The sequence below is a fragment of the Lates calcarifer genome, linkage group LG14 (assembly GCF_001640805.2).
Source record: "Lates calcarifer isolate ASB-BC8 linkage group LG14, TLL_Latcal_v3, whole genome shotgun sequence".
Classification (NCBI taxonomy): Eukaryota; Metazoa; Chordata; class Actinopteri; family Centropomidae; genus Lates; species Lates calcarifer.
The window spans coordinates 178,951-205,154 of NC_066846.1; the positions used below are offsets into that span (position 1 = coordinate 178,951).

The 26,204-nt window shown below is 40.4% G+C and overlaps 1 protein-coding gene across 1 annotated transcript in view; it reads left to right on the plus strand.

The window, feature by feature from the left end:
- The first annotated feature begins 2,682 nt into the window (after nucleotides 1–2,682).
- acox3 (acyl-CoA oxidase 3, pristanoyl) overlaps nucleotides 2,683–26,204 on the plus strand; it is a 32,014-nt gene continuing 8,492 nt past the window's right edge. Inside the window, exons 1-14 of the mRNA XM_018693924.2 lie at nucleotides 2,683–2,834; nucleotides 7,745–7,922; nucleotides 10,846–10,943; nucleotides 11,091–11,226; nucleotides 12,354–12,428; nucleotides 13,406–13,495; nucleotides 14,499–14,642; nucleotides 16,000–16,088; nucleotides 16,349–16,445; nucleotides 18,332–18,514; nucleotides 20,477–20,599; nucleotides 22,493–22,613; nucleotides 22,936–23,058; nucleotides 25,171–25,284. Of these exons, the coding sequence (XP_018549440.1) occupies nucleotides 2,755–2,834; nucleotides 7,745–7,922; nucleotides 10,846–10,943; nucleotides 11,091–11,226; nucleotides 12,354–12,428; nucleotides 13,406–13,495; nucleotides 14,499–14,642; nucleotides 16,000–16,088; nucleotides 16,349–16,445; nucleotides 18,332–18,514; nucleotides 20,477–20,599; nucleotides 22,493–22,613; nucleotides 22,936–23,058; nucleotides 25,171–25,284 (1,651 nt within the window). The 5' untranslated portion in view covers nucleotides 2,683–2,754. The remainder of the gene's footprint in view (nucleotides 2,835–7,744; nucleotides 7,923–10,845; nucleotides 10,944–11,090; nucleotides 11,227–12,353; nucleotides 12,429–13,405; nucleotides 13,496–14,498; nucleotides 14,643–15,999; nucleotides 16,089–16,348; nucleotides 16,446–18,331; nucleotides 18,515–20,476; nucleotides 20,600–22,492; nucleotides 22,614–22,935; nucleotides 23,059–25,170; nucleotides 25,285–26,204) is intronic.

The following is a 26,204-nucleotide window of genomic DNA, read 5'->3' on the forward strand; positions in this document are numbered from 1 at the left end:
CAGTTTGTATGTGCCACAGGTACATGTTCATGGGGCTAAAACAGTGATAGTAAAATTTTGACATTGTAAACAAAACCTGAACTGAAAAAGGAAAGTTTGGCCATTGAAATATTTGTATTGGAAAAAGTTGTATTGGCACTGAAAAGAGTTTCACAGAAAAAAAAAAATTAAACAATCTTATTTTATTTGGACATGTTTTGCATTATGATGTGTTTTTCTGTGTCAATCTGCAGATTTTCTCTTATCTTCTCTTTTCTGTCATAGTGTCAGTATTTTTTCAACATCATTGGTTTTCAGTTTCATGTCGACTCCTGCTCTCTCTCCATCCACCATCCTCTTGTTCAGCCTCAAGAAAGGATTCACCTTCGCTGCTGTTTCCTCACGATGTCCTCCATCAAGGTCAAGGAAAAGTGGTTAGGAAAGGAGATTTTCTTTTTTTTTTACTGTTCCACCGCAGCCCTGTTCAACTTCTTGTGGTGGCCCATCTTACTGGCACTACAAGTCCCCTGTGTGACTTTTACTTCCTGTTATTTATTTCATAAATCACTCTCCTCTTGTGGTTCATACCTCCTGTTTTATTTTGCCATTGCCTTCCTTGGCTGAAGTGGAATAGTTTGCTTCCTTTTTGCTTAGGGAGGTTCCTAACTGAGTGAAATGACCCAGAAGTATCTCAGTGGCAGCCATGATAAGAGCTGGGCAAATTCTCTAAAGGAGCTTCAGTGCTTCCTATCTTATCTCCTTTAGCAGAGGAGACACTGGGCCTTCCTATGCGAAAGGAAAGAAGGAAAGGAAAGAAGAGATTTCCTTGCAGCAGCATTTAAAGCGACGCGTCACATCAGTCCCACGTACATGTAGACACAACAGATTTATGTTTGTAACACGATCCATGACAGGAAAGTCTATGCACTTCTGTCTGAATATAATTTACTCTGGACCCTCGCACATTTCCTTTTTTTATTAAGTATTTCAATAGCTCAGAATTAGCTCAGCCTCCAGGTCTTGTTGGCAGAGGGTCCCAGAGCCCAACAAAAAGCCTTCCATACCTGGCAGGTGAACTGTGGACCTCACTATTATCCAGGGGGATCTTGTGCAGCCTGAGCAAATACTGGACCAGGAAATCCACAGTCTCTGAGGCAGAGGGCAACTTCTGGAGAGGCATGAAATGAACAGCCTTCAATGGTTGTGAAAATAGCAGCATTACTGCAGAAGCTGAAAGGCCAGTTACAAAATCCATATGATGTGTGACCGTAAGTGTCTGGAAATGGGTAGCGGTCGCTGGAGGCCGGCTGATGGACTTGCTACTGGCAACATAGGGGGACACCAGAATAGCTGCATGATAAAGTCTAGCATATGATAAACTGTCATGAGTTTGGAGTACTGTCCTCCTTAGACGACCTAAGACCTGAGAGAGTCAGCAAAAGACTTAACTGGGCCATTACCTGGGTCATGCTGGCTCAGAGAGGGAATTGGTCACGTTGTTTGGGTAGCCAGGGCAGTAGGTGAGATCAGTTGAACCTCCCTGGGAATAAAGCCTGCCTGGCACCAATGCCACCAACTTCTGGTTTCCTACATCATAGTTCTTCTCAGCCAGGGAAAGGCAGTGGTAGAAAAAGGCACAAGGATACAGCTTTTGGTCTGTGGGAGAGCCCCCATCCCAGAGTTGGAGGCATTCACAAACTGCAGAGCGGGGTCAGGGTGGATGAGGACCAGGGCTGAAGTAAAGGGCTTCTTCAACACAGCAAAGTCTGCACTGGAGGGGCCAGGGACCAGGCAAAAGGTCTGGAGGTAGGGGAGAGTTGGATGAGGGGAGCAATGGCAGAAGTTGGCAAAATCCAGGAACTGTCCTTGCTATTTGTCCTGTCTCACCTATTTCTCCCAGTGAATTTTAAGAGAAAAGTATGAGAAACAAACAGACAAAACAGAAACTAAAATGAGGCTGAAGTGAGAATGACACTTTTGTCTCACAAGCAGTAGAAGAGCAAAATTTGAGCAGAAAAATTCCCCTCTGGGAAGAGACACTCACTAAAATGAAGTCAGACTGATAGGTGATGGTTGAATACGACATATGAGGTGGAACAAGCTGGCTAAGAATGAGAGGAGAGCTGGAGCACTTGTACTGGTGTCGACTGGTGATAAGCCTTTTGTCCTTGTGTTTCTCCTGTTACCCCTTCCCTTGTGCCCTCCCTCTCTTCTCTTCTCTCTCTTCCTCTATGTGTGTGTGAGTGTGGTGATACTCCCAGCCCCTCACCTGCTCCAATCAACCCCTCTTCCTGAAGGCAGCCAGTGCACCTGTGTCTCTTCAGCTCATCAGCTCGACAGCATTTAAACCCCAGCTTTCCACTCACTTATTGTTCAGTCTACTTATGTGGTACCATGTCAAGGCTCTTGAGTGTTTTGTGGTCTCTAGCTGAGTTTCCTCGTGAACTGCTTCTTATCAATCATTTTCTTCTGTGCTCCTGTCTGCCTTCTTGCCCATTGCTCATTTCAAGGCCAGACATCTCCATCTACAGACTCACCACTCTGGCTCTCTTCATCTGCTCGCTGCTCATTCACTTTTCAAGTCTACAACTTACCTGCTCTAATTCCTTGTTACCCTCCTGGGTTTGTGTTCTGCGTTTGGGTCCCCTAATTACGATTGGCTGTAACAGACACCAAATAGCAAAATGTTTTGTTTTGTTTTTTTCTTGGGCTTTCCATATTTCATCCTCTTAACACACAGAATCTGCTTTGATACATCACCACCACTATCATTGGATGAGGGTTTGGAGGAGCAGTATCTGCCACTTCCCTCAACCACTGAGCTGGACCATTTGTCTGAAGCCAGGCAGTCACAGGTGAGAGCCCTTTGTTCACCTGATGTGCACAAAGGTGGTCCTTAATGTCATGCAGCATCATATTGCTTTGAAGGAAAATGATTAGTTACTGAATTCCTGAACGTGTTGTTGGTCCACTGAAAAAGGAGATTGATTTGATGTTGTCTCCTATAGTGAAAAGTGTAATCCCATTGTTCTAGTAACTAAGAAAGACGGCACAATCAAATTCTGTATTTGATTGTGAATTTATGATCTCTGAATGCAGTTTCTAAGTTTGACTCGCATCCGACACCCCCCATTGATGTCCTCGTAGACCAGCTGGGCAGGGCCAAGTACCACCACAAGTACCATCACTGACCTTTCTAAAGGCTATTGACAGGTCTCTCTGACACAACAGTCCCATGAGCTGACTGCCTGCCTGACTCCATGGGGACTTTCTCAGTTCACAGCCATGCTTTTTGGGTTACCCAGAGCTCTGGCTAATTGACCATGTGTGTATCAAATTTTGCTTCTGCCTACCTTGATGATGGAGTTGTTTATAGTAACTCCTGGGAGGAGCACTTGGAGCATCTCAGAGTTGTGCTTTAGTGTCTCCGCAAAGCAGGTCTTACCATCAAACTGCCATGTGTATGCTGGCCAGAGCAGAGACTGAGTACCATGGCTATGTCACTGGGAATGGTGTCATTAAGTTCAGAAGATCCAGGCTATTCAATCCTGCCCTTTACCCCAGACCAGAAGCCAGCTGAGGTCATTCTTTGGCATGCCAAGTTGATTCCACAGGTTCATACCTAATTACTCTGCATGGGCAGCTCTGCTTACAGATGTGACCAGCCCCAGTGCACCCCAACCAGCTGCTCTGGACAGAGGGAGCAAAGAATGCTTTCATGGACATCCAGCAAACACTAAGCACAGACACATTGTTGGATTGCTCTGACTTTGAGAAACAGTTTGTTCTGCAAACTGATGCTTCAGACCATGGGTGACCTGGGTGCAGTACACATCCAGGGCCCTTCCGGGGGCCGCTGTCCAGTGGCTTTCATAAGCAGAGAGCTGTGCTACTCTAAGGAGAAAGAATGTCTGTCCACCTCCTTGGGACTTTGACCTGGAGACTGAACATAAAGCACTGAAGAGGTTGCAGAGGATGAAGGGCACCAACAGCAGACTACCGCGTTGGTACCTGGCCATGCAGCCTTACCAGTTTACTACCTTTCCTGTCAACACTAGATGTTAATATTGTCTTTCAGCATGTTAATACACAAACATTTGTTCAAGTAATGACAGTACACAGCTTTTTGTTTTTATACAGCACACATTAGTTTTTGACAGCTGTTGACTGAAGTTTTATTTCATTTTATTTAGACCTATGGCAAAGCGTTTCTTTGACAGGTTGTAGGCAACACCGAATGAAAACAGACCGGCTGTAGGCGGAGAAGTCTCTTAGTACTCGCTTTTGGCCTTCAGAATAAAAGCACAAATATTTTAAAATGGTTTAGAATATTTCTCGGTAATTTATTGTTTAACCTTCATAGCTACTGTGCAGGTTATTAATTCGTGTCATAAGATGGTGTAATATGCATCATTTGTCAATGTGGGAGCTAATCAGCGATTCAAGTTCTTAATTAAATTGACTTGTGGAGACGGCGCTCTTGTTGCTAAGGATACAAACCGGAAATATTACTGTTGTTGCTGCTAGTGGAACTAAACGTGCCGGAGTTACCTCTGGTCCAGAAATATCAACTGTGCACAGGTCATTTTGATAAGTGACGAGGAAGAGACAGCGACATTAACGGGGAAAGTAACGTAAGGTAAGACATAACTACACAATTATTCAATGCTGTTTACGAAAATGCTAGAGCCTCTTTCCTAGTAGCGCTTTGACAACAGTAACCTGAATAGCTTGTGTGATAGTGAATAGAAAAGAATTCAGCGCATTTAACTAACTAAACTAAACATTAACATTTTTCACGTTAGATACCAAACAACAGGGTGCGTGTGACAGTGAGACAACGCAGGGTTTGATAACAGTCACTTCATGTGGACATTATCCAGTGAAACACACAGCTGTGTAGTTCGTGTTTGTAAGTTACGTGAACCGACACACACCGAAATGTTTAGCCTTGAACTCTGCTCTGTACTTTTACCAGCTGAGCTAAGCAAAGGTTATTTCGAATGAAAAATGCTGTGCTTACATGCATCTGTTTGGATAGTTAAAATTCTAGTTTTATCACGTCTGGCATAGTGAATAATAAAATCGCTGTCATACCTATACACAGGAAAGGTACAAGAGGGTAAAGGCTGGATATATCAATATGTGATCTCATAGAATCAGTGTTCGGTATCTATGGTGCTGGGTTCCTTGGGACTATGTTCAAGCACTGTCTGATGCTGGAACATTATATGGCCTCAGAATTCCTATGGGGTGATTCAATTAAACTGAGATTCATATACGAATATGCAACATGTAAGCACAATATCATCTGAAATAATGATCACCTTGCAAGGAAATGTCAACATTTTAAGACACATCCACAAGATGAGGAAATGGAGCATGTCCTGCGTTTTTGTGCTTTAGCAGTGCATGTTTCCTATATTCTCAAGCAAAATTACAATTAGCAAAATTATTGAAAACCAAACACCACACAGTGAAACTGGGGCTTTTAATTTCCTGATAGGCCTGGGGCCATGTAGAAGTGGAAGTGGCAGACACCTTTACACACAAAGATCACTTTATGTGTTATATTCAGCTGGACAAAACAGGTGGTCAGCTGATGAACAACCAGGAGTCTTTGTAGAGCTGGCCGCCTAGCCAAACTGAGCAATCAGGGTAGAAGGGCTTTGGTAAGAGAGGTGGCCAAGAACCTGATGGTCACTGTCAGAGCTTCAGAGATCCTGTGTGGAGATGGAAACTTCCAAAAGGACAACCATCACTGCTACACTCCATGGATCCAGGCTTTATGGCAGAGTGGCCAGACAGAAGCCCCTCCTCAGTAGCCCCCTTTACACAGCCTTTTCAAGGCAGGAATATTGTGTTGTTATTCCGCTAGCCATTCTGTATAAAAGGAATGGAGGTGGATCTGTATCGCCCCACCTTTAAGCCAGCGTGAGAGATAGCATCATAGAGGTAGATTGACTTCTGTAAGGGGGAATTCAAGGGAATGCGTAACGCCAATGATTGAATGATCTTTGTGTAAAAGGGGCCAGTGAAAGAAACATGAGAGGTGTTTGGAAAAAAAAACAACTAAATGACTAAGTTTGGCCTCAATTCTAAGCATCATACCTGAAGGAAACCAGACACCACTCATCACCTGCCCAATACCAGCCCAGCAGTGAGGGATGATGATGGCAGTATCATGCTGGGGGTGTTTTTCATCAGCAGGGACAAGGAGACTGGTCAGGATTTAGAGAAAGGTGGACAGAGCAAATTACAGAGATATCATGAAAACCTGGTCCAGAGTGCTCAGGCCCTCAGACTGGGCCAGAGGTTTACCTTTCAATAGGACAATGACCCTGAGCACTTAGCTGAGACAGCGCAGGGGTGGTTTAGGGACAACTCTGTTAATGTACCTGAATGGTTCAGCCAGATCTCTGACTTGAAACCAATTGAACATCTTTCCCCATCCAACCTGACAGAGCTGGAGACGGTTGCTGAAAACACCCAAATCCAGGCTTACATAGTTTGTCATACCAAATCCAAGAAAACTTGAAGCTATAATGGCTGCCAAAGGTGCCTCAACTAAAAACTAAGTAAATGGTCTGAATACTTACTGTATGTGATATTTCAGTTTTTCAATTTGCTAATTTTCTCTTTTTATTTTGCTTTTTTTGCATAAGGCTTTTAACATAACATAATGTGAAAAAGGGACCTGTCAGATGAGAGCACAGTGTTTGTAAGATGGGTGGAGGATAATCAGATGCTCCCATGCCTCAACAACAGTATTCTCAATTATATACTGTATGTTAGTATACTTATAGTTTATACAGTATATGGTCACAGTACCACATCAGAATCTGTTCAGGGTAAGGGCTCTTCTTTGGCACACAGTGTAATATTGATCACTTCGATAATAAATATGCAATCAGTTAAACTACAATCAAACAATATCACATCTATTACATCACAGGTACACTGTGACCACAGACCAGGACTGAAAGACCTCAGGAAAATATCAGCTTGTTATTTTTCTGGTCAATATTGCTATTTAAATTGTGATTACTTTCTGTGAATTTTAAAACACCAGGCTTGTATTTGTGACCCACAGTTTTAACTCTTCACCAGAGACACCATTCTCCAATCCTTCGTACGCCTCTTTCAGGCCCCATTTTGTGCATAGGCAATGGTTATAAATGAGACAGGAGACATAGAGCTTTTAAAAGGAGTGCTATGAAGGATGCTTCCAAAGCTTTGGCCTGTATTTTTAGTGGTTAGACAAAAATACCAGCTAAAAACAGAATTGTATCTGTTTCTACATTAATAGAATCAGATAAAATAACCTTTGTCGTTAAACTATTCCAAGGGACAACAGTGCAGAATTTCAGCTGCATAAGTTAACATTAACATTAGTGTCACAATTTTTGTAACTGCAGAAAGACAGTGTAACAGTTACATCATAGTTGTGCTTTCTGTGATCAAAACATCTTAGGCTGAGAACAAATACTACAGACAGTGCACTATTTTGTCAACTCACTGAATTAATATACCACAGAGTATTCAGCAGTAGTTGGAACTGTAGCCAGCAAAATCAGTAGTCACACACTGAAACTTCAGTGTCCTACATCATGGTAAGACACTGTCACTTACTTAAGATTGTGATGCTGACAAAATGATTAATTTGTTTGGTCCGACCACATGCCATTGTTAATGGAAACATATTTGCTCTATGTTAGTCCAGTCTTACCTCCTAATCTTAATTTTCTCCCTTGTTTCTTCTCAGAGAGAACAAAGTGATTTCTGACCCTGCATGGCTACCCCTCCAGTCTGAACACAAGATGATGGACCATGAAGTGGCTGACCTCCCTAGCGGCCCCCTTGATATCTATAGGAAAAAAGCCTCTTTCAACTGGAAGGACATGCTCCACTTCATTGATGGAGCGGAAGTGCTGGCATTCAAGGTAGCATGAGATTCTCTCTGTAGTTTGGACAAAAAATACTTTGCAGAAGTAGGGGTGTAACGATACATCGATCTACATCCATACATTGATTCATTGATTCAGTGACAACTTTTATTAAGCACAATAGCACAGGTGATTGTGGGCTACTGTGTAGCCAAGGCCAACCCCAAACTACATACATCGACTCACTTTCAGCTCCTTTTTCTGTGGAAAGACCCAGAAACTGATTACAGGCAGCTGAGATAACAGACAGGCTTCACTGTGTCTAAGCTAGCAACACGTTGATTAACCCTGGAATAGCAGTACTTCAATGGAACAGTTGAACAGCGTTTCTTCACTAACCCAACACTAATATAACAAACCACATCACACTCTCACAATATAATCATTTGTAAGATGTGCCTTTTATTTTGAAATTCCCCACAGCACGTCTTTATCCGCCTGAGTGCACACACCTCCAAACAAAATGCGAGCGGCACTGTAGCAAGCTGCTAGGGAAAAAAAAGTGAAGATATTGTCTCTCCTCTCCTTTGTAATTGTAGTAAACATTGTGATATCAGCAAACATTGAATCGTTGTCCAATTAATCAATATAATATAGTATCATGATGAAACTTGTGATGAAATTGTTAATTTAACCAAAGAAACAAGTGGATAAATATACTTTTAATGAGAAAGAAATTGGGTTTCAGCTAATGATGAATGGTTGAAAATGGTCAAATACTTTTATATTCATATTTAATGTCATTCAACTTAATGTTATATTTATTGTTATTAAGCATATGTAAATAAAACTGGCACTTACTCACCAATGAAAACACTTTCAAAACTATTACAGTAGGTACAGTAGTAGTTGACCCCAAACCCAGTTTCATTATAAAAATGTCAGCGGCAGATGAATCCACATTTGGTGTTTTAGTGAGAATATTGGGCAGCAGGACAATGTACAGTCATGTGAAAAAGTACACCTTCTTTGAATTCTATGGTTTATATATCAGGACATGATAGAAAACCATCTGGTCCTTACCAGGTTCTAAAATGATTTAAATTTAACCTTAGGTGTAAAACAACTCTAAACAAATTCCACTGTGTCATTATTTATTTAACAAAAATGAAGCCAAAATGGAGAAGCCATGTGTGAAAAACTAAGTACATCCCATGATTCAATAGCTTGTAGAACCACCTTTAACAGCAGTAACTTGAAGTAATGGTTTTCTGTCTGACTTTATCAGTCTCTCACATTGTTATAGAGGAATGTTGACCGACTCTTCTTTACAATGTCGCTTCAGTTTATTGAGGTTTGTGGGCATTCGTTTAGGCACAACTCCCTTAAGGTTCCACCACAGCATTTCAATCAGGTTGAGGTCTGGACTTTGACTGGGCCATTGCAACACCTTTATTCTTTTCTGCTTCAGCCATTCTGGTGCTGCTGGTGTGCTTGGGATCATTGTCCTGTTGCATGACGACCGAGCTTTAGCTGTCAGACAGATGGCCTCATGTTTGACTCTAGAATACTTTGGTATACAGAGGAGTTCATGGTCAACTCAGTGACTGCAAAGAGCCCAGGTCCTGTGCCTGCCTTAGCAGCCCAAATCATCAGCCCTCCACCACCGTGCTTGACACTTGGTATCAGGTGTGCTGATATGCTGTGTTTGGTTTTCACCAAACATGGCGCTGTGCATCATGGCCAATCATCTCCACTTTGGTCTTGTCTGTCCAAAGGACATTGTTCCAGAAGCCCTGTGGTTTGTTCAGATGCAACTTTGCAAACCTAAGCCATGCTGCCATGAGAGAAGAGGCTTTCTCTTGGCAACCCTTCCAAACAAGCCATACTCGTTCAGTCTTTTTCTAATTGTGCTGGCATGAACTTATGTATTTAACATGCTAATTCAGGTCTGTAGAGTCTGAGATGTATCTCTTTTTTTGCTGTTTTTTTGATCACTGCATGTCTGACCTTGGTGTGAACTTGCTGGGATGTCCACTCCTGGGAAGATTGGCAACTGTCTTGAATATTATCCACTTGTGAAAAACTTTCTCACTGTAGAGTGATGGACTTCAAATAGTTTGGAAATGGCCTTCTAACCCTACCCAGATTGATGGGTAGCAACAATTGTTTCTCTAAGATCATAGCTGATGTTACTCCATGGCACCTGGATGCTTCAGACCAGCAACCTGCCAAAACTTCTGCTTTTATAGAGGTGATCACACTTCCTGATGATCACTTAATCAAGGGCATTTGACCAGCAGCACCTGGTGCTACTTACCCTCTTAATTCATGGAAGCAGTAAGGGTGTACTTCATTTTTCACACTTCTGCATTTTGACCCAGTTTTTGTTAAACAATGACACAGTGTAATATGTCGTGTTGTTCATCTGAGGTTGTATTTACCTAATTTTAAGACCTGCTTAGGACCAGATGATTTTTTTTATTGTGTCCTGATATATAAAACCATAGAATTCACTGTATGTGGGACTGAGTCAAAAACTGTGTGGGGGGTGTTCGTCACTCATTGACCATTGCCGGTGAGAAAATAGTCTCACCACAAGATCCATTTAGTAGGTGTTCATGAACTTTTAATCACATCAAATGATTTTCTTCTTGAGTGAACTGAGTCTGCCCAGTTGTCAGACTCCATCTAGCTCCACTGTATGGATGCTTAATTTTATTTTTTTATTATTTCGTCCGTTCTTAAGATCAAAGTTCTGTGTCTAAGTTTTGACCTTAGACACAGCAGTAAAAGTGGACAGTTACCTACAGGGCTTCAACTTTACTCTGAAATTTTTAGTTTCATCTGATTTCAACATTTTTTACTTTGATTCTTTCTTGGACTTTGAATTCTCTCAAAGCTTTTTTTTTTTTGACTTTCAATAATGACACAATATTTTTCTTTGTCATCTAAATATTCCTCTTCTTCTCTGCTGCAGCAACATGTGTTCAAGACGCTGGAGAATGATCCTCTGTTTGCTCGTCAGCCCGGTGAAGACATCCCTGTCGAGAAAATGAGAGAGCTGACCTTCCTCAGGTATCAAGATAACTGTATAAAATAATATAACATATGAATTGATATATTATAAAAGAAATCAATGTAACAATATGTTATTATGTCTGTTAAATGTAATCTATACTGTACATAAAAAAATTAAATACAGCTTCAAGTGAAAATCCACAGGGTAAAGCAGCTCTTCCGCTATGACTTCATAACAAAAGAAGAGACAATGGCAAATCCCTGGAAGACTGTGGTCCTCAGTGACTGTCTGGGCATGTATGACTGGGCCATGAGCGCCAAGTTCTTCCTCAACAAAGGGGTGAGTGTCCATGGGTGGATGTTGGGAGGTGTGTGTTATGAAAGTATCAAATGTTCAAAAGATCATGTTGTGTTGGAGTGAGTGGTGGGACAAAGACATTTCTACTCCACTTTTCTCTACACTACCTTACTCTGCTCTGTTTTACTGTCACTGTAAAGTTACTTTACTCAAGGTAAATGGAAATGGACTGTACTTGTCACTTACACTCAAAGCTTCACACTACAGATCACATTCACACAGCACTTGTTCTATACAATACAAGTGCTTTCTAACACAGACACACACATTCACACACCGATGACACACATCAGAGGCAATTTCAGTATCTTGCCCGAGGATACTTCAGCATACAGACTGAGGGAGCCGGGAATCAAATCAGTGACTGCCTCTACCTCCTGAGCCACAGCCGCCCGAGGTCAAGTCATCTTTCCAAAAATAACTCAACACTGAGAGCTTGCTCTCCAGCAATAACATACATTTTACATACATACATATTCTATTCGGCATCATTCATAATCTTAGATTGCACTCACACCAGTCACCAGTGCCCTAGTGCACAACTAGTTGGACTAGATGGAAACCAGGTTGCCATCCATTGTCTGTTCTAGTGCCTTTACTCAACCCATTACTATTCCTCAATAGGCAAATATTCCTCCAACAGTAATAAAACTGGTCATTTGCAGTTGCCTTTTAAAACACCCACTGTCACGTCTACTTTACCAAGTAGATTTTAGTCATGCCAGGAAAAGTCTAAATCAAAATTTCTTCATGACTGTGAATCTTGAATGAGTAAATACCAGCAAAATTCATGCCATTCCCATCAGCCTCACCTGTACTGTACAAAATAATGATTTACTGTTGAGTTGAGCCCAGCCTGCTACACACTAAGCTAAGTGGACCTGTTAAAAATTGCCTGCTAAACATCAGCAGGTTAGCATGCTAATATTACCATTTTGCTAAAAGCAGCACTTAATGTACAGCCTCACAGAGCTGGGATGGCTGTCTCTACATGTTTGCCCATGTGTAATGAGCATTAAAGCCTCAACATGGCTGCTAGTATTGCTGTAGACTGCATTTCTTGTTGTCTCATTCTAGTAAAAGATGTAAAAAAAAATGTTTTGTTTTAGATGTTTGGAGCAACTATTGCCAACTCAGGATCAGGGAGACATGGCACATATGTTGAAAGCACGGAAAACATGACGGTAAGAGTTTGAGATCAACAATAAAACTTTACAAGAGTGCTGGTTAAATCTACCTTTCTCTATTCTCATCTTTTTCTCTTCTCTCTCTCTCCCTTTCACCTCGACCATGTGTCATCATTGTCTCTACTTCCTGTAACCGTTGTTTTAAATGAAAGTCCCTGCTGATTTGTGTAATTACAACACTGGAGCTGAGAGTATTGGGGCGACCAACAGAAACAAGTCACACTGCCCTGCTTATGTTGTCTGGTGTCTCTCTCTGCCCTCCATTTCCAACATGTCTCTCCTTCCATCACTGTTAGTTTTGAAGAAGTTTACACTCTGACACACTGCTCCTACATTACCCTGTGTGTGAATGGTGAGGCAGCTAAAAATGTTTAATTAGTTGTTGACTGATATTTTGTAAGTTGAATCAGGGTCCTCCTGACAAAATAAACAGAGTGACACAACACTGGCTATCATTTGAAAAGCTGTTAACCAATGTAATGCACCCATTCAACACCCACCCACACGAGAGCTGTGTCAGAACTGTAAGACTGAAAAATTTGAGACTGAGAGAAATGGCACGTAAAGAGAAATCTGATCACTAACAGAAAAGTGGAGAATATTGTCTTCATGTATCATGTCATATAGTTTTATTGTATTTTGCTTTGAGATATTTTTTTTAGTTTTTAAATAATTTTTGTTCATTTTATGTTTTTGTTTGAAAGTTTGTTCAGTTATTTTGAATTCAGTCCGTCACATAACAAATCTGCTCCCAAGAACATGGGCATTTCATCAGAATTGCTTTTGTAGAACTAAGAAGAATATCAACACTGAACTATCTCCATAGCATCTAACTACTGCCCTGGTAACTTCAAATTATTGCTCCACAGATTTTGCTGACCTACAGAGGTGTCAGTGCAGGCTTCAGTTGCCAAGAATACTAAAGGGTCTTCATCATGAACTGTGAACTTGTATTTGCCTGTATCTGTGTGTAGACATTTGGATGCTTTGCTCTGACTGAACTGAGTCATGGCAGCAACACCAGAGCCATGAGGACCACAGCCACGTATGACCCCTCCACCCAGGTCAGCACATACACTCATATCACACACATAAAATATGTCAAGGCAATATATTCTAATGACAACATAGCTCAATCTAAGGAAAAATTTGAGGAGCACCAGCACAAAATTTAGGAGCACCACTTATATCAACATGCTACATCCCATATTCATATTTTTGTTTTACTTTAGGCAATAAATAGGCAATTTATGCTGGACTCGACCCAACTTGACAACAGGATATTTGCAAGTCGCACTGGTGCTTCTAGTTATAGAATTTAGCTGCTCTGTCTCCAGAAATGGTCACATAATACAACTAAATAGAGCCAGTCTGGAGCCCACCAAATAGATTTTTTGAGAATGAGTCTAACATTTCAGACCTGACATCTTCAAATATTACAGTTCGTTATGGAAGAAGCCTTTACACCAGTGGCTCCCAAACTGTTTGGCTGTTTGTGATCTTTAAATAAAGCTACCCCTCATCACAGTAAATGTCGCTGGGTGGTAAAATGTCTAACCGAAGAATGAATCTTTCCAAGATTTCCAGGGTCTTAAATATGGAAAATTATGCAGTAATTTGCAAGCAAAAAGCATTGATTAGGAAAAACAAAACAAAACTGGAAAACTAATATAACATTGTATAGGAGAATTTGTTATTTCCAAATCCCCTCTTGGGGAAATACTAGTCCCCAGGATGGAAACCATTACTCTTAGTTAAGACCAACTACAGGGTTTTTTTTCTCTCTGTTTCGTTTGAATAATTTTAAGTCAGAAATTTTTTTTTACTTGTAATTCACTTCAAAAAGCAAAATAAAACTAATCAACAAAAGCCTGTACACTGTCCACTTTTAGTCACCGTACCAACAATCCAGTCCTCAGACCTTTATCTGGTAAAATTCTGCTGCTAATTTTGCTGGTTTATTGGTAATTTTATCATCTAAGATTTAACAAGAAAATGTTCAGGGAAATTAGGAGTCATGACCTCAGTATTTCTAAAATCGTGGCTCCATCTCTTTCCTGTCTGCAGGAGTTTGTGATCAACTCTCCAGACTTTGAGGCTGCCAAGTTTTGGGTGGGGAACCTTGGAAAGACTGCCACCCACGCTGTGGTTTTTGCTCAGCTCTACACACCTGACCATGTGTGCCATGGCTTGCACTCTTTTATTGTCCCGGTAGGACTCTGACCTTTGAACCTTGACCAAGTTACAGTTGGTTTTATTATCAGATGCTGTTCTATGATGTGATGTCACACAGTTGCATCTCAGAAAATGTAGTATTACCGAAGTCGTTTATCTTGAAAGTTGTTCTGACATTTCTGGAGTGCAGGGAAATGTAAATGAAAATAAGAATATGTTTTTGCACACAGTTGAAATTATGCATTTGCTAAGTCTTAGCTTCTGAAAATTTCTGAAAATCATTTTGTGTTCATTTTTTTGCTTGTCAAATTCCTATCATGGATCACCATGCTTGAACCAAATCAGTCGGGCTTTAAGAGCAGCCACTCCACTGAAGTGGTCCCATTGTCTGAGACAGAAGCCCTAAGGAGCAGCTCAGTCCTCCGTATTAATCATGCTGAACCTATCAGAAGTCTTTGACGCAGTGAACCACCGCATCCTGCTATCTGTAATCTGCGCTGTGATAGAGGCATCTCAGGCAAAGCGCTTTCTAGGTTTGAATTAGGGCTGTGCCATATCATATTATTCACAATAATAACGATACATGAAAAAAGTGTCATATACCTTAGTGTACAATCTAGTCCATACAGAAAGCCAGTGCAGTGCATCTGTATGAGGAATTGGTCCCTAAATGGAGAGACACGTTGTTGCAGGGTTTTCCATAATTTTTTTATGTGAAAGTGTTTTTGTTTGTTTTTTTTTACTTGGTCCATTAGTTTTGGACAGGAGGAGACCTGTGTGGATAATTCAGCTCTCAGAATCCTAACCTAAAAACAAGCTGAGCTAACAGTAGCCACAACTCAACTAACAGCCCCTTACTGACGCCCTGAGTGCTGGAAAAACACAGATTCTTAATGTAACTACTAATGTAACTACTTTATTCGGTGTTTTTAGTATGCATGCGTCAACTCATGTGCATCCTGTTGCAGTCACTCCTACTTCTACTTCTTTTCTATTTTATTTTACTATTTAAATTCAACAGTGTTCATCAGGGATTAATAAAGGATTCTGTTTCTGATTTTGATCCAGATTTTTTTCCAGTTTTAATTATCGGGTCTGTTTGTTTTAGGAATAATTTAGCTCCTAGTAAAAACCTCCTGAACTATGAGCACTGAAGGAATCTTAACCTACAAATGAGACGCAGTGAAATGTATGAGTTTTTAACAGTGAAGTCAAGCCAACTTCTTCTGTCTGGCAGCTGGACATTGTATGCATTATGGAACCCTGTGGAAGTGGTTTGGCTTTGAGAGGACAGACCTCCAGCAAGCCGCAATTTTCTGCAAGGTTTGCAAGAAAACAGTCACAGCTAAAGGTGGCAACACAACCAACTTGTCTATATATCATTGCACTGCAGGTGAGAGATCCCAAGACCCTGCTGACTCTGCCTGGTGTGCTGGTTGGAGACATTGGCAAGAAGCTGGGCCAGAATGGACTGGATAATGGGTAATGGGTTGAATCTTTGAAAAAAATCATTCTCAGTCTTTGTTTTGATATAATCTGATATACATTTTCTTAGTATTTTGTTGCTAAAACTTGTTTTTTCTGTTTGCATAGTTTGCAATAGTTCTTATTCCTGCTTTTGTCCGTGTGAAGTGCTTTCAGCTACATCTTATATAAACGCATGACACGTAGCCTTTGTAACCATAGATTAACCATAGATAACCATAGATTATTTTTGACTGCATTTCTTCTCTCTCTGTTAGGTTTGCCTTGTTCCACAATGTGAAGATCCCAAGGGAGAACCTTCTGAATAAGACGGGAGATGTTACCCCTGATGGCAGATATGTTACACCATTCAAGGTTAGTAAGATTTCCACTAGCATTAAAAGTGTGTACACCACTGACATTTCAGGTTAGGCTTGGGTGGTTCAAGCATCATTTTTACTCTGTATGGTATATGCCAGGTGTAGACCTCTAAATGTAAAGGATAACAAGCTAACAAGTACTGAGTGCTTGAATGACTCTGGTGCATCCCAAAGTTTGTCAGCTTCAAATTGCCATGTACAGGCGTCGAGGGCATGCAGTTTGTCCAAGAGCTGGTACCAGCAGCAGCCCAGTCTAGAGTATGAATTTGTAGTACTGAACAGATGTATAAAACTACAGTAAGCTCAACATTTTCACACAGTATTCAAGTAAGTTTAGAACACTGTTTAAGGTTGTATACGCTTCCATTTACACAACTAACAGTTAGTGTAGTAACATGTAAAACTAAAAAGGTTTAGGAAGGTGAAAGCTTCTCTCATTTTGGGCTTCAGAGTACAGAGACTCTCATACAAAGAGTACACAAACCAGACAACAGACAAGTTTAATTTTGACCTAAATAACCCAGATATGGTACTCAGGATCAACATGGAACATCTCTATCTAATGGACACCTGAACCCTACCAACCCTACTACTTGAGCCACAGCTGCCTGACTCAGCCAGGGCAGAAATCTCAGAGATTGACACCTGAACACATAAAACCAAAACCAACACTAAACACTACTATCATTCTGGTGAACTGACTAAATTTAGTACCCATAGCAGAGGGGGTGTCATCTTCAGTGTATTAAATAGTCAAGTGCTTGTAGTTTGTTGGTTCATGCTTTTTCTTTTTCAATACTATAACAACTCAACATTATTACTTATGTCTTTTCTTAATTACATTTCATCTACAAATAGGAGGATTATAACATCACCATTCACTCACTTTGTACACGATCCACAGCATATTGCTGTACAGATATCTCTTACCAACAAACTCCTGCTTTAATGTCTTTGTTCATCATCTAGAATGTGAAAACATCAGATTTCCACACAGTCAGAGAAAGTAAAAGCCGGTGTCTTAGCCATAGCTCAGGTTATGAAATCCTACTACAGGAGTTTTTCTCCTGTCAGATTGCTGACAGTGTTGTTAGCTGGACACCACAGCTGCGAGTATCGGCACAGCCAATGGTTGCACTGCCCAGCCTCATGCTGTTCAGTGTTGTTGTATCATTCTCTGCTTCCATCACAATTAGTTGTTGGTTCAGTCATTTTAAGACAAGACCTGGTTTGTCTTAATTTAGTGAATCACAAAATGTGAGTCAACTGATTTTTTCAACTGATGGAACTTATCAACTTTTAGGGGACAGCCCTAAAATCCCATAAGGACCGCTCCTCCAATTACAGACCTCGCAAAACTCCAAATTTAAAATGCATGCAGAGGCAGATCTGGATAAACAAAGGTCAAGTCTCTAGGCATGCTCCAGTTTTAACAGCTCAGGTGGTGTCAAACACTGTCTTCACATTCTAGTTGCTTTTCACTGCTGCTGCAGTGTTTAAATGGCCTTCTGGGGTCAAATCCACATGGACATGGTGAGATGACTGGTGATGAGAACCAGGCCTGAAAATGTCCTCTGGTTGCCCATGAGAGGTGCAAATAGTGAGTACAGCACACCTGGGCTTGTAAGATTGGTTTTTGGACAAAGAGAAGCAGTGAGATTTATTGTTGAAATCCTGTGAAATGCAGCCATTCTGGTTGGGATTCCTGCACTATTTACACAAGATAACTGAAAGATATGAGAAATAAAGAAATCTAATGATGCATGTCACAGTTGTGTACCATGGTGAATCCTTTGGTTCACAGTGTATATACAGTATATTATTTCTACTTTCACTCTGTGGTTTCCCATGTCTCTCCTTTGTGTCTTTTGTCTCCTTCAGGATCCCAACAAGCGTTTTGGGGCATCTCTTGGTGCCCTGTCGGGTGGAAGGGTGTCCATCACCAGGATGGCTCTGGTCAATCTGAAGCTGGCACTAGTTGTGGCCATCCGCTTCTCAGCCACCAGGAGACAGTTTGGACCCAAAGACGCAGAGGAGATTCCTGTTTTGGAGTACCAGTTACAGGTCAGAATGGTGGGAATAGATAATAGACAAAGACAATAAGATATGCAAGTACAACATACAGTAAATCCCCACTCACTGAGAAGTGAGAAACTGTTTTCAAAAAAATGGCTGTGTGGAATTACCTGTGCTTATATAGAGCAACAATGAAGTCCCACCCTACAACAGGAAAAACACAAAGTCAAATTCACAGTCACTAGTTCCAACACTGGGGTAGGCTCCAGAGATTATTATTATTTTTTTTTTTCAGGAATTTGCTTGTTTTAATGTATTTTTTTAAACCTCAATTTTTCAATCTTTGTGATAGAAACCATGTCAGCCATGCCATCTTTGAAAACATAATGAAGAGGACTTCAATAATTGTTGTACAGCTGTAGGGCACCATTTTAATGGCATTAATGCCTTATGCCTAGACAAAGAAGGGTCAGTTAGTTCATTGACAATATTAAATAGTATATCTTCAAGGAAACCAGAAGTGCAGATGACAGAGGCATGAAGTCACGTTTTGCCCAGTTGATTGTATGGCCTGACAGCCTACCAAACTAAGTGATTAGATTGGTGATTAGAAGTGATTATTAGATCAATCGGAGTGGAACTCACTTATGCCTCTTACTGTTAAGCCTCCAATATCTGGGCAAGTGGTGGGTGAGAGCTGACAACCCTGCTGGACTGGCCAGTGGAGAGAGAATGTAGCTGACTAGTCACCATTGGTTAGGATGGAGCATCCTGGACTACCATAAATAATTTTGACTCCAGATGAAATATTGACCAACCACAAATATGTCAGGGGACTCAAACATTTAGGGCCATGCTGACTGATCAAAAGCTTTCTGTGCATCCAAGGGTATTATTGCTGCTCTGCTGGTCTCTCTAGGAGATGTCTATATGGTGTTAAGGAGGTGTCTAACATTGAAAAGGGATCATTTACCTGCCTTGGGGTGAGTGATAAATTAATTAGCCAGAGCCTCTTGAATTTGAATTGAATTTGGAAGGGCAGTAGCCAAGAAAACACTGAGGTGGCTTCATGGTAAATCATAAGATATGACTAAAACCCCTTAGAATCTGTTGACACTTCCCATCCAATCTGATGGATTTTGAGCGTCTGCCAGGTAGAATGGGATTGAAGAACAAGAATCCAAGTGTGCAAAGCTTGTAGAGACTTGAAAGCTGTAAAATTATTAATTAATTATTTAATTAAGTTTATAAAAACAATTCAAAGGTCTGAATATTTCAAGAATCAAGAATTTCCCTCACGGGATCAATAAAGTACATTTATCTTATCTTATATTTTCTGAAGCCTCTGTCTATGATAGTACAAAATCTTTTTTCCTATTGTTGGACAAAAAAAAGATTTTAAATATGCCAAATGTTTGGGGAAACTATACTGGACAGATGATGATGAATGTATTAATAAGAAAATGATCATTAAATGGAAACCTACATCAAAATAATACTTTTTTTTTTTTACACATATTGGACCTAAAAAGACAACTGTGGTTTACAAGAGCAATTTGTAATATTAAGAAAATCAGATAAGTCATAATTAAAGAAAACACTTGTTTCTCCAGATAACAAGATAATGAAGATTTGATTTTGAAATAAAGGCAACTAGTGTATATATGAATATCTATATTTATGTATATTTCTCATTTTTCAATGTGGATATTGATCTTTTGATCTTCTTGATTTTTTTATTATTTTTTTTTTGCCTTTTCAAGATTCAAGACTTTTTTATTGTCAGTTATCTCTATGTGCAGGACATACAGAAAACATTGACAGTACAGTGCAGAGGGACAGGAAATGGTGAGAGAGAGTAGGGGAGTGACATGCAGTAAAGTTCTGGATCAGGAGTCAAGCCGAGGGCTCACTGCTCAGAGCACTGAGGCCTATGTGGTACGCACCCTAACCATTCAGCTATCAGGGCACCCATGGATACTGATCTTTATGTATTGTGTGTTCTTCCAGCAATGGCGTCTGATCCCGTACCTGGCAACAGCCTATGCTCTTGAACACTTCTCCAAATCCATCTTTATGAACTTTGTTGAGTTCCAGATTGGGCAGATAATGAGAAACAACAGTGACAGACAAGTAAGTAAAGACAATGGGCATGTACTGTATGTCTTTATATCCAGAAGTATCCTACTGTGAAAACTCGAGTGCCATTCTTTAAGTTGAACAATTACTAATTATTTATTCTTCAGTCTCTGTGCTTTATCACATTCAATTCTAAATGAAATGATGGATATATCTCACACACAGTTCTTTATATATTGATGTAAACCTATGTGACACTATGTACTACTACTGTTGGGCCCTAAGTTCAGTTTAGTTCAGTCCTTTATTTATCCCAGATGGGAAACCTTGCAGTCAGGTAACAACAATAAAAGACAATAACACAGTACAGAAAGAACACAATACAAAAGTATACACATAAATACATAAATATTACCCAAAATAACTTGAGTGCAAGGTGCAGAAATGACAAAACAGTCTCCAAAATGCTAAAAAATAATTTAAGAATTGCTGAAGGTTGCACAGTTTATATAAAATAAAATTTCATGTGCAAATTTAGCAAGTTAATTGCACAAGGAACAGTCTCTAAAATACTCCTAGCTAAAAATAATTTAAGAATTCCTAAAGGTCGCAATTTATATGATATAAAATTACAAGCAGTTAAGGGTACTGTAAATAACATACACCTAGACGCTAACTGTTCATGTATGAGAAACAAAGCCTATCAACTGCTTAAACAAAGCTCTGACTGTGTAGTCCCACTCACTGAACTGAAACACAGCTATGGTCCCTGGCTTCCATAAGTTCTGTCGCTGTGAAAAACACACTATACTCTGTTTATGATTGTTGATATTTTAAATGTCTCCTCGTCAAATATTGAAGGTGAATGCTGGATTTTAATTTAACTGATCTACAGTTCAGCATTACTCTTAAACTTGGGCCTGATTATTGCAGTTTGAGCAGCTGACTCTTACTCAGTTACACCCCCCTCACTGAACATTGTACTCAGACAACCAGAGTTACATATAGCAAGAACAGGTATTCAGGGCGCAGAGGGCAAATGACAGAGGCACCAGTCTCCCTATTACAGGTCAGTGTACCATCAAAATGATTTTGATGCTGTTATTTTAAAGTAAAATTGATACTAGAGTACACCTGGTTTTTTCAGGGCCCATACAGATACCGATTATTAGTAGTCAAGGAGGCCAATAACAGATATTTGGAGCCGATATTTATTTGCAGTAAAAGTGAAAATATTGGTGTCAAAATTACACTTAACTTTGTTTAAATACCTTTAAGCAGATGTTTATTAAACAACAACAAAAGTGCAGGGAGCTCCCAGGCTCAGCAGCATGTCTTATAAAGTTAAATGAAAACTTAAACAAATAAATAGCTCCTAAAGTTTTCTACAGTAAATAACGTTTCCAAAATTTCAATATAATGAAATGTTATTTATCTTCATTATTTTGTTTAATTCAAACAAAACAAAAGTGCAGGAGTTCCCAGGTCAGCAGCATCTCTTATAAATTAACTGAAATTAAAAAATAAATAAACAGCTCCTAAAGTTATAATCATAAACAAGTAAATAAAATAAGAAATGTATTCAAACAATACAGTACAAAGATTGTGCAAAAAGATTTCAGTGTGAACTGATCACATCATGCTGATACTGTTACTGTGTGTATCAGATGGTGCTGCTAAGTATGCAGCAGAGCCGCTGCATCAGAAAATAAAAAAATGATCACCTAAATGCCTGATATACGTCAAAATGCCGAATATCGGCACCAATAATCGGCCTGGCCGATAATCGGTCTATCCTAATTGATACATAATGTTGCTTAATACAGTATACCCTATATTATTTCGAACTGATTGTGCTGAAGCACAGAGCCTGAACAGCAAAAATGTGCAACTGTCCAAATATCTGCAGTCAGGACTGTATACTGTATGTCTGTATGTGTTTCCTAGGCAGAGATGGGCAGGGAGATCCATGCAATAGGCTGTTCCAGTAAACCACTGGGCTCGTGGACTGCTCAGAGTGGGATCCAAGAATGCAGGGAGGCCTGCGGTGGCCATGGATACCTGGCTAGTCAGTCTCAAGCACACAGATATTCACACACACACATCAGCCTTTCTGTGGTTGCGATGCCACTCATTGACATAATGCATTCCATAGTCCCTAGCCTAACTTTACCCATAACAACTAAATGCCCAACTCCAACCTTTAACTTAACCCTAGCTGGAACTTTAACCCTAAAAGCAAGTCTTAACCCTCAAACAGCCCTTTGAACACACACACACACACACACACACACACACACACACACACACACACACACACACACACACACACACACACACACACACCCTCTCTCAGAAATGTAACTGCTGTGATTTTCTCTCTCTTTCAGTGAACCGGCTGGGTGTCCTGCGTGATGATAATGACCCGAACTGCACATATGAAGGAGACAACAATGTGCTGCTGCAGCAGACCAGTAACTACCTGCTTAGCTGGCTCCACGCCAAGCACCATGGTCAGTCCTCTAAAAGTTCCTGCTGTCTGTTACGAGTGGTGAGAGGCCAGTTGGCAATTATAATGGTGATTGACATGATGTTCTCCAATTGCTAGTGCTTTTACAACAACAGTTGAGACCAGGCCCCCAGCCTTTCAAACTGCAACATTTCTGAGTGACATCAAATCATTTATTCAGCAATTAGTCTGTTTGTCAGTCCATGATAAAAACTGCATTTGAGATGAGCTGCACCTCACCTGGAAATTGATCAAGAGCAAGCAGCAGATGGCAGCAATGAAAAGCTGCAGTTACGATGGACAGTTTACAGCAGTCCTCACACTCACATCTTTTCTAATTTCTGTTAGCTTGTGCTCAGTCAGCAGTTCCTCTTTGTGTTTTTTTTTAATTAAAGATTTCGTTTTCAAATTTCACCATATCCATACTGCACATTCAGTGAATACTCCAGATGTTGCATGTCAAATTTTATCCACATCAGCCAAATGCCAGCTCTTAGACAGTTCTTTTCTTGATGACGTTTTCATTTTATTTGTGGTCGACTGCTGCCCTCTGCTGGATTATTTGCATTTTTCAAGAATGCTGGTCTCGTCAAGTAAGTGCACCCTGCTAGTTGTCCAAGGGATAAGAGCTTTGTTAACATACTAACGTCAACCAATAAGTTAACTATAAACACACATGACAACAAAGCTTTGTGAAAACAGTGGACCAAATCAATACAATACACTGGCAAGTTGAACAGTCCTGTGTTTAGCCTTGCTGTGCAAAGTGAGATAAGGCCCATTTGCTTTACCAAGTTCTTTCCTGGGGGATCCTTTCCTGTGTCCTGAGGTCACAGGTCTTGGCTAACTTGGATGCTAACTCTGCTTTGTGGCCCCGGTAACTTGTAAAGATCAGCTGGCAGACTTTGTGTTGTACCTCCTGGTGCTAAATTACTTGTTCACTGTTCAAAATCTGAGGAAAAAGTCCAAAACCTCTGCTGTAGTGAAGAGCAGTGAGGAGGAGACAAAGAAGAGATTAGAACAGCTGGATTTGTTGACTTGGTGACCATGAGTCCTGGGGTAGATTTTACACTAAGGGGACAGGGCTGATGCCCTACATAACTGAACCCTATTCTTCACTCTGATGGGATTTAGGAGCGCTAGTGATGTATTACAGCATTAAAGGTGCCAGGTGGACACAGCACACAGGACAGTTGCAAACGACACAGAATATAAATAGAGTAGAATAAGAATGAATTAAGATAAATATACTGAGTATACTGGACTGTGTATGGCATTAAGATAAATAAATATACTGAACTGTATATGGCTGGGGGAGGATGAGGTTATTGAGTGTCCAGGTGGGTTATTGCACTTTAAGTGGCTACCACTCCCTTCTGTCCTCCATACCCTATCTCCTCCTCCCCCAAGTGAGGAGTTGTAGAGCGTGGATGGCATGGTGGACAAAGGAGTTCTTCAGTCTGTTGGTCCTACACTTGGGCAGGAGCAGTCTTTCACTGAACAGGCTCCTCTGGTTGCTGATGACAGTGTGCAGAGGGTGGCTGGCATTGTCCATAATATCCAGCAGTTTGTCCAGTGTCCTCATCTCTGCCACCGTCACCAGAGAGTCCAGCTTCATGCCGACCACAGAGCCGGCCCGCCTGATCAGTTTCTCCAGTCTGTACGTGTCCTTCCTGGATATGCTGCCCCCCCAGCACACCACAGTGTAACAGAGGACACTGGCAACCACAGACTGGTAGAACATCCACAGCAGTTTGCTGCAGACATTGAAAGACCTCAGTCTCCTTAGGAAGTACAGCCTGCTTTGTGTCTTCCCATACAGGTGGCTGGTGTGTGTTGTCCAGTCCAGTTTGTTATCCATTACAGACATGCTGGGTGCATATCCTTGCTCATAAAACATTTGTGATGCCAGGTTTTTTGTATTTTAAATCCAGCATTCATTGAAAAACAGCCTTGCCTTATGTCCTAAGTCCTAATGAATTCTCCTTCACATCTTTCCTTGGATGGTTGGGAAAGGAGATTTTTTTGACATTCTGACTGCAGCCTAGAGCTTTAAGGTGAGTACAGGAATGTAATTAGTCTCTAAATCATCAGCTGCTGTGTTGTCTGCTTTCAGATGGTGTGCGGATCGAGTCTCCATTTCACAGCGTGGATTTCCTGGAAGATTTCCACAAGATTCTGGGAAGCGAGTTTACAGCAACAACAATGGAGGAGTGTATGGACGCTGCAGGTATTCCAGTATTTCAGCAGGTCTAGATTGGATTCATTCCAAATGTTGTTTCCAAACCTTATCTGCTAAAACTAGAAAGTAAAATTATTGACAAGAAAATCTGTTTAGACTTAGACAGACTTTATTGATCCCTTTGGGATGACTCCCTCGGGGAAATTACGTAGGTTTTAGGAAAAATATAATATGACAAATGAAATAAGGACAAGAAGAAGAAGACGAAAGCCTTAATTGTCAGTATATTCAAATTCAATGAAATTTGGCTGTGAAACAGTAGGTGGAGGGGGGAGGTGTTATGATATGGCTGGTCTCTCATTAGCACACATTTGAATTTAGCCAAATGCTTACGGTATATGTCTGAACTATAGAAGAATATTTGAAGTGATTTCACAGGTCATGATCTTCAGGTTCAAATTCAGGTTTGATGAACACAACCCCAGCACCCTGTCACTATGCTGGAACAACAATGGAATTGGCTGGTTTTTAGTTATTTTTAGTTTTCACCAGTTTATTTATTTTTAACTGTAACAGTGGATATTTTTATGCTGTGGTCACTCTGCGTCTGATTTCTGTAGAATTGTGTTAATTCTATTTTGTGCTATTTTTTCTCAAGGGTAGACTGCTTTCCATACAGAGCTGATTATTGCTAATAATCTAATCTTAGTTAATTCAGTGGACTAAATAATCAGCCTCCCTTGCTTTCCTATTAGTTGTGCAATCCTCTTTTAATGCATATGCAAAATGAAACAAAAAGGCACATGTAAACTCAGGCATGTGAAAATGAAAGGACACCCTGAATTCTATTGTTTTACGTATCATGGCATAATAAAAAAAAAATCAGCAGGTCTTACAATTAGGTGAATACAACCTCAGATGAACAACACATGACATATTACACTGTGTCATTGTTAATTTAACAAAAA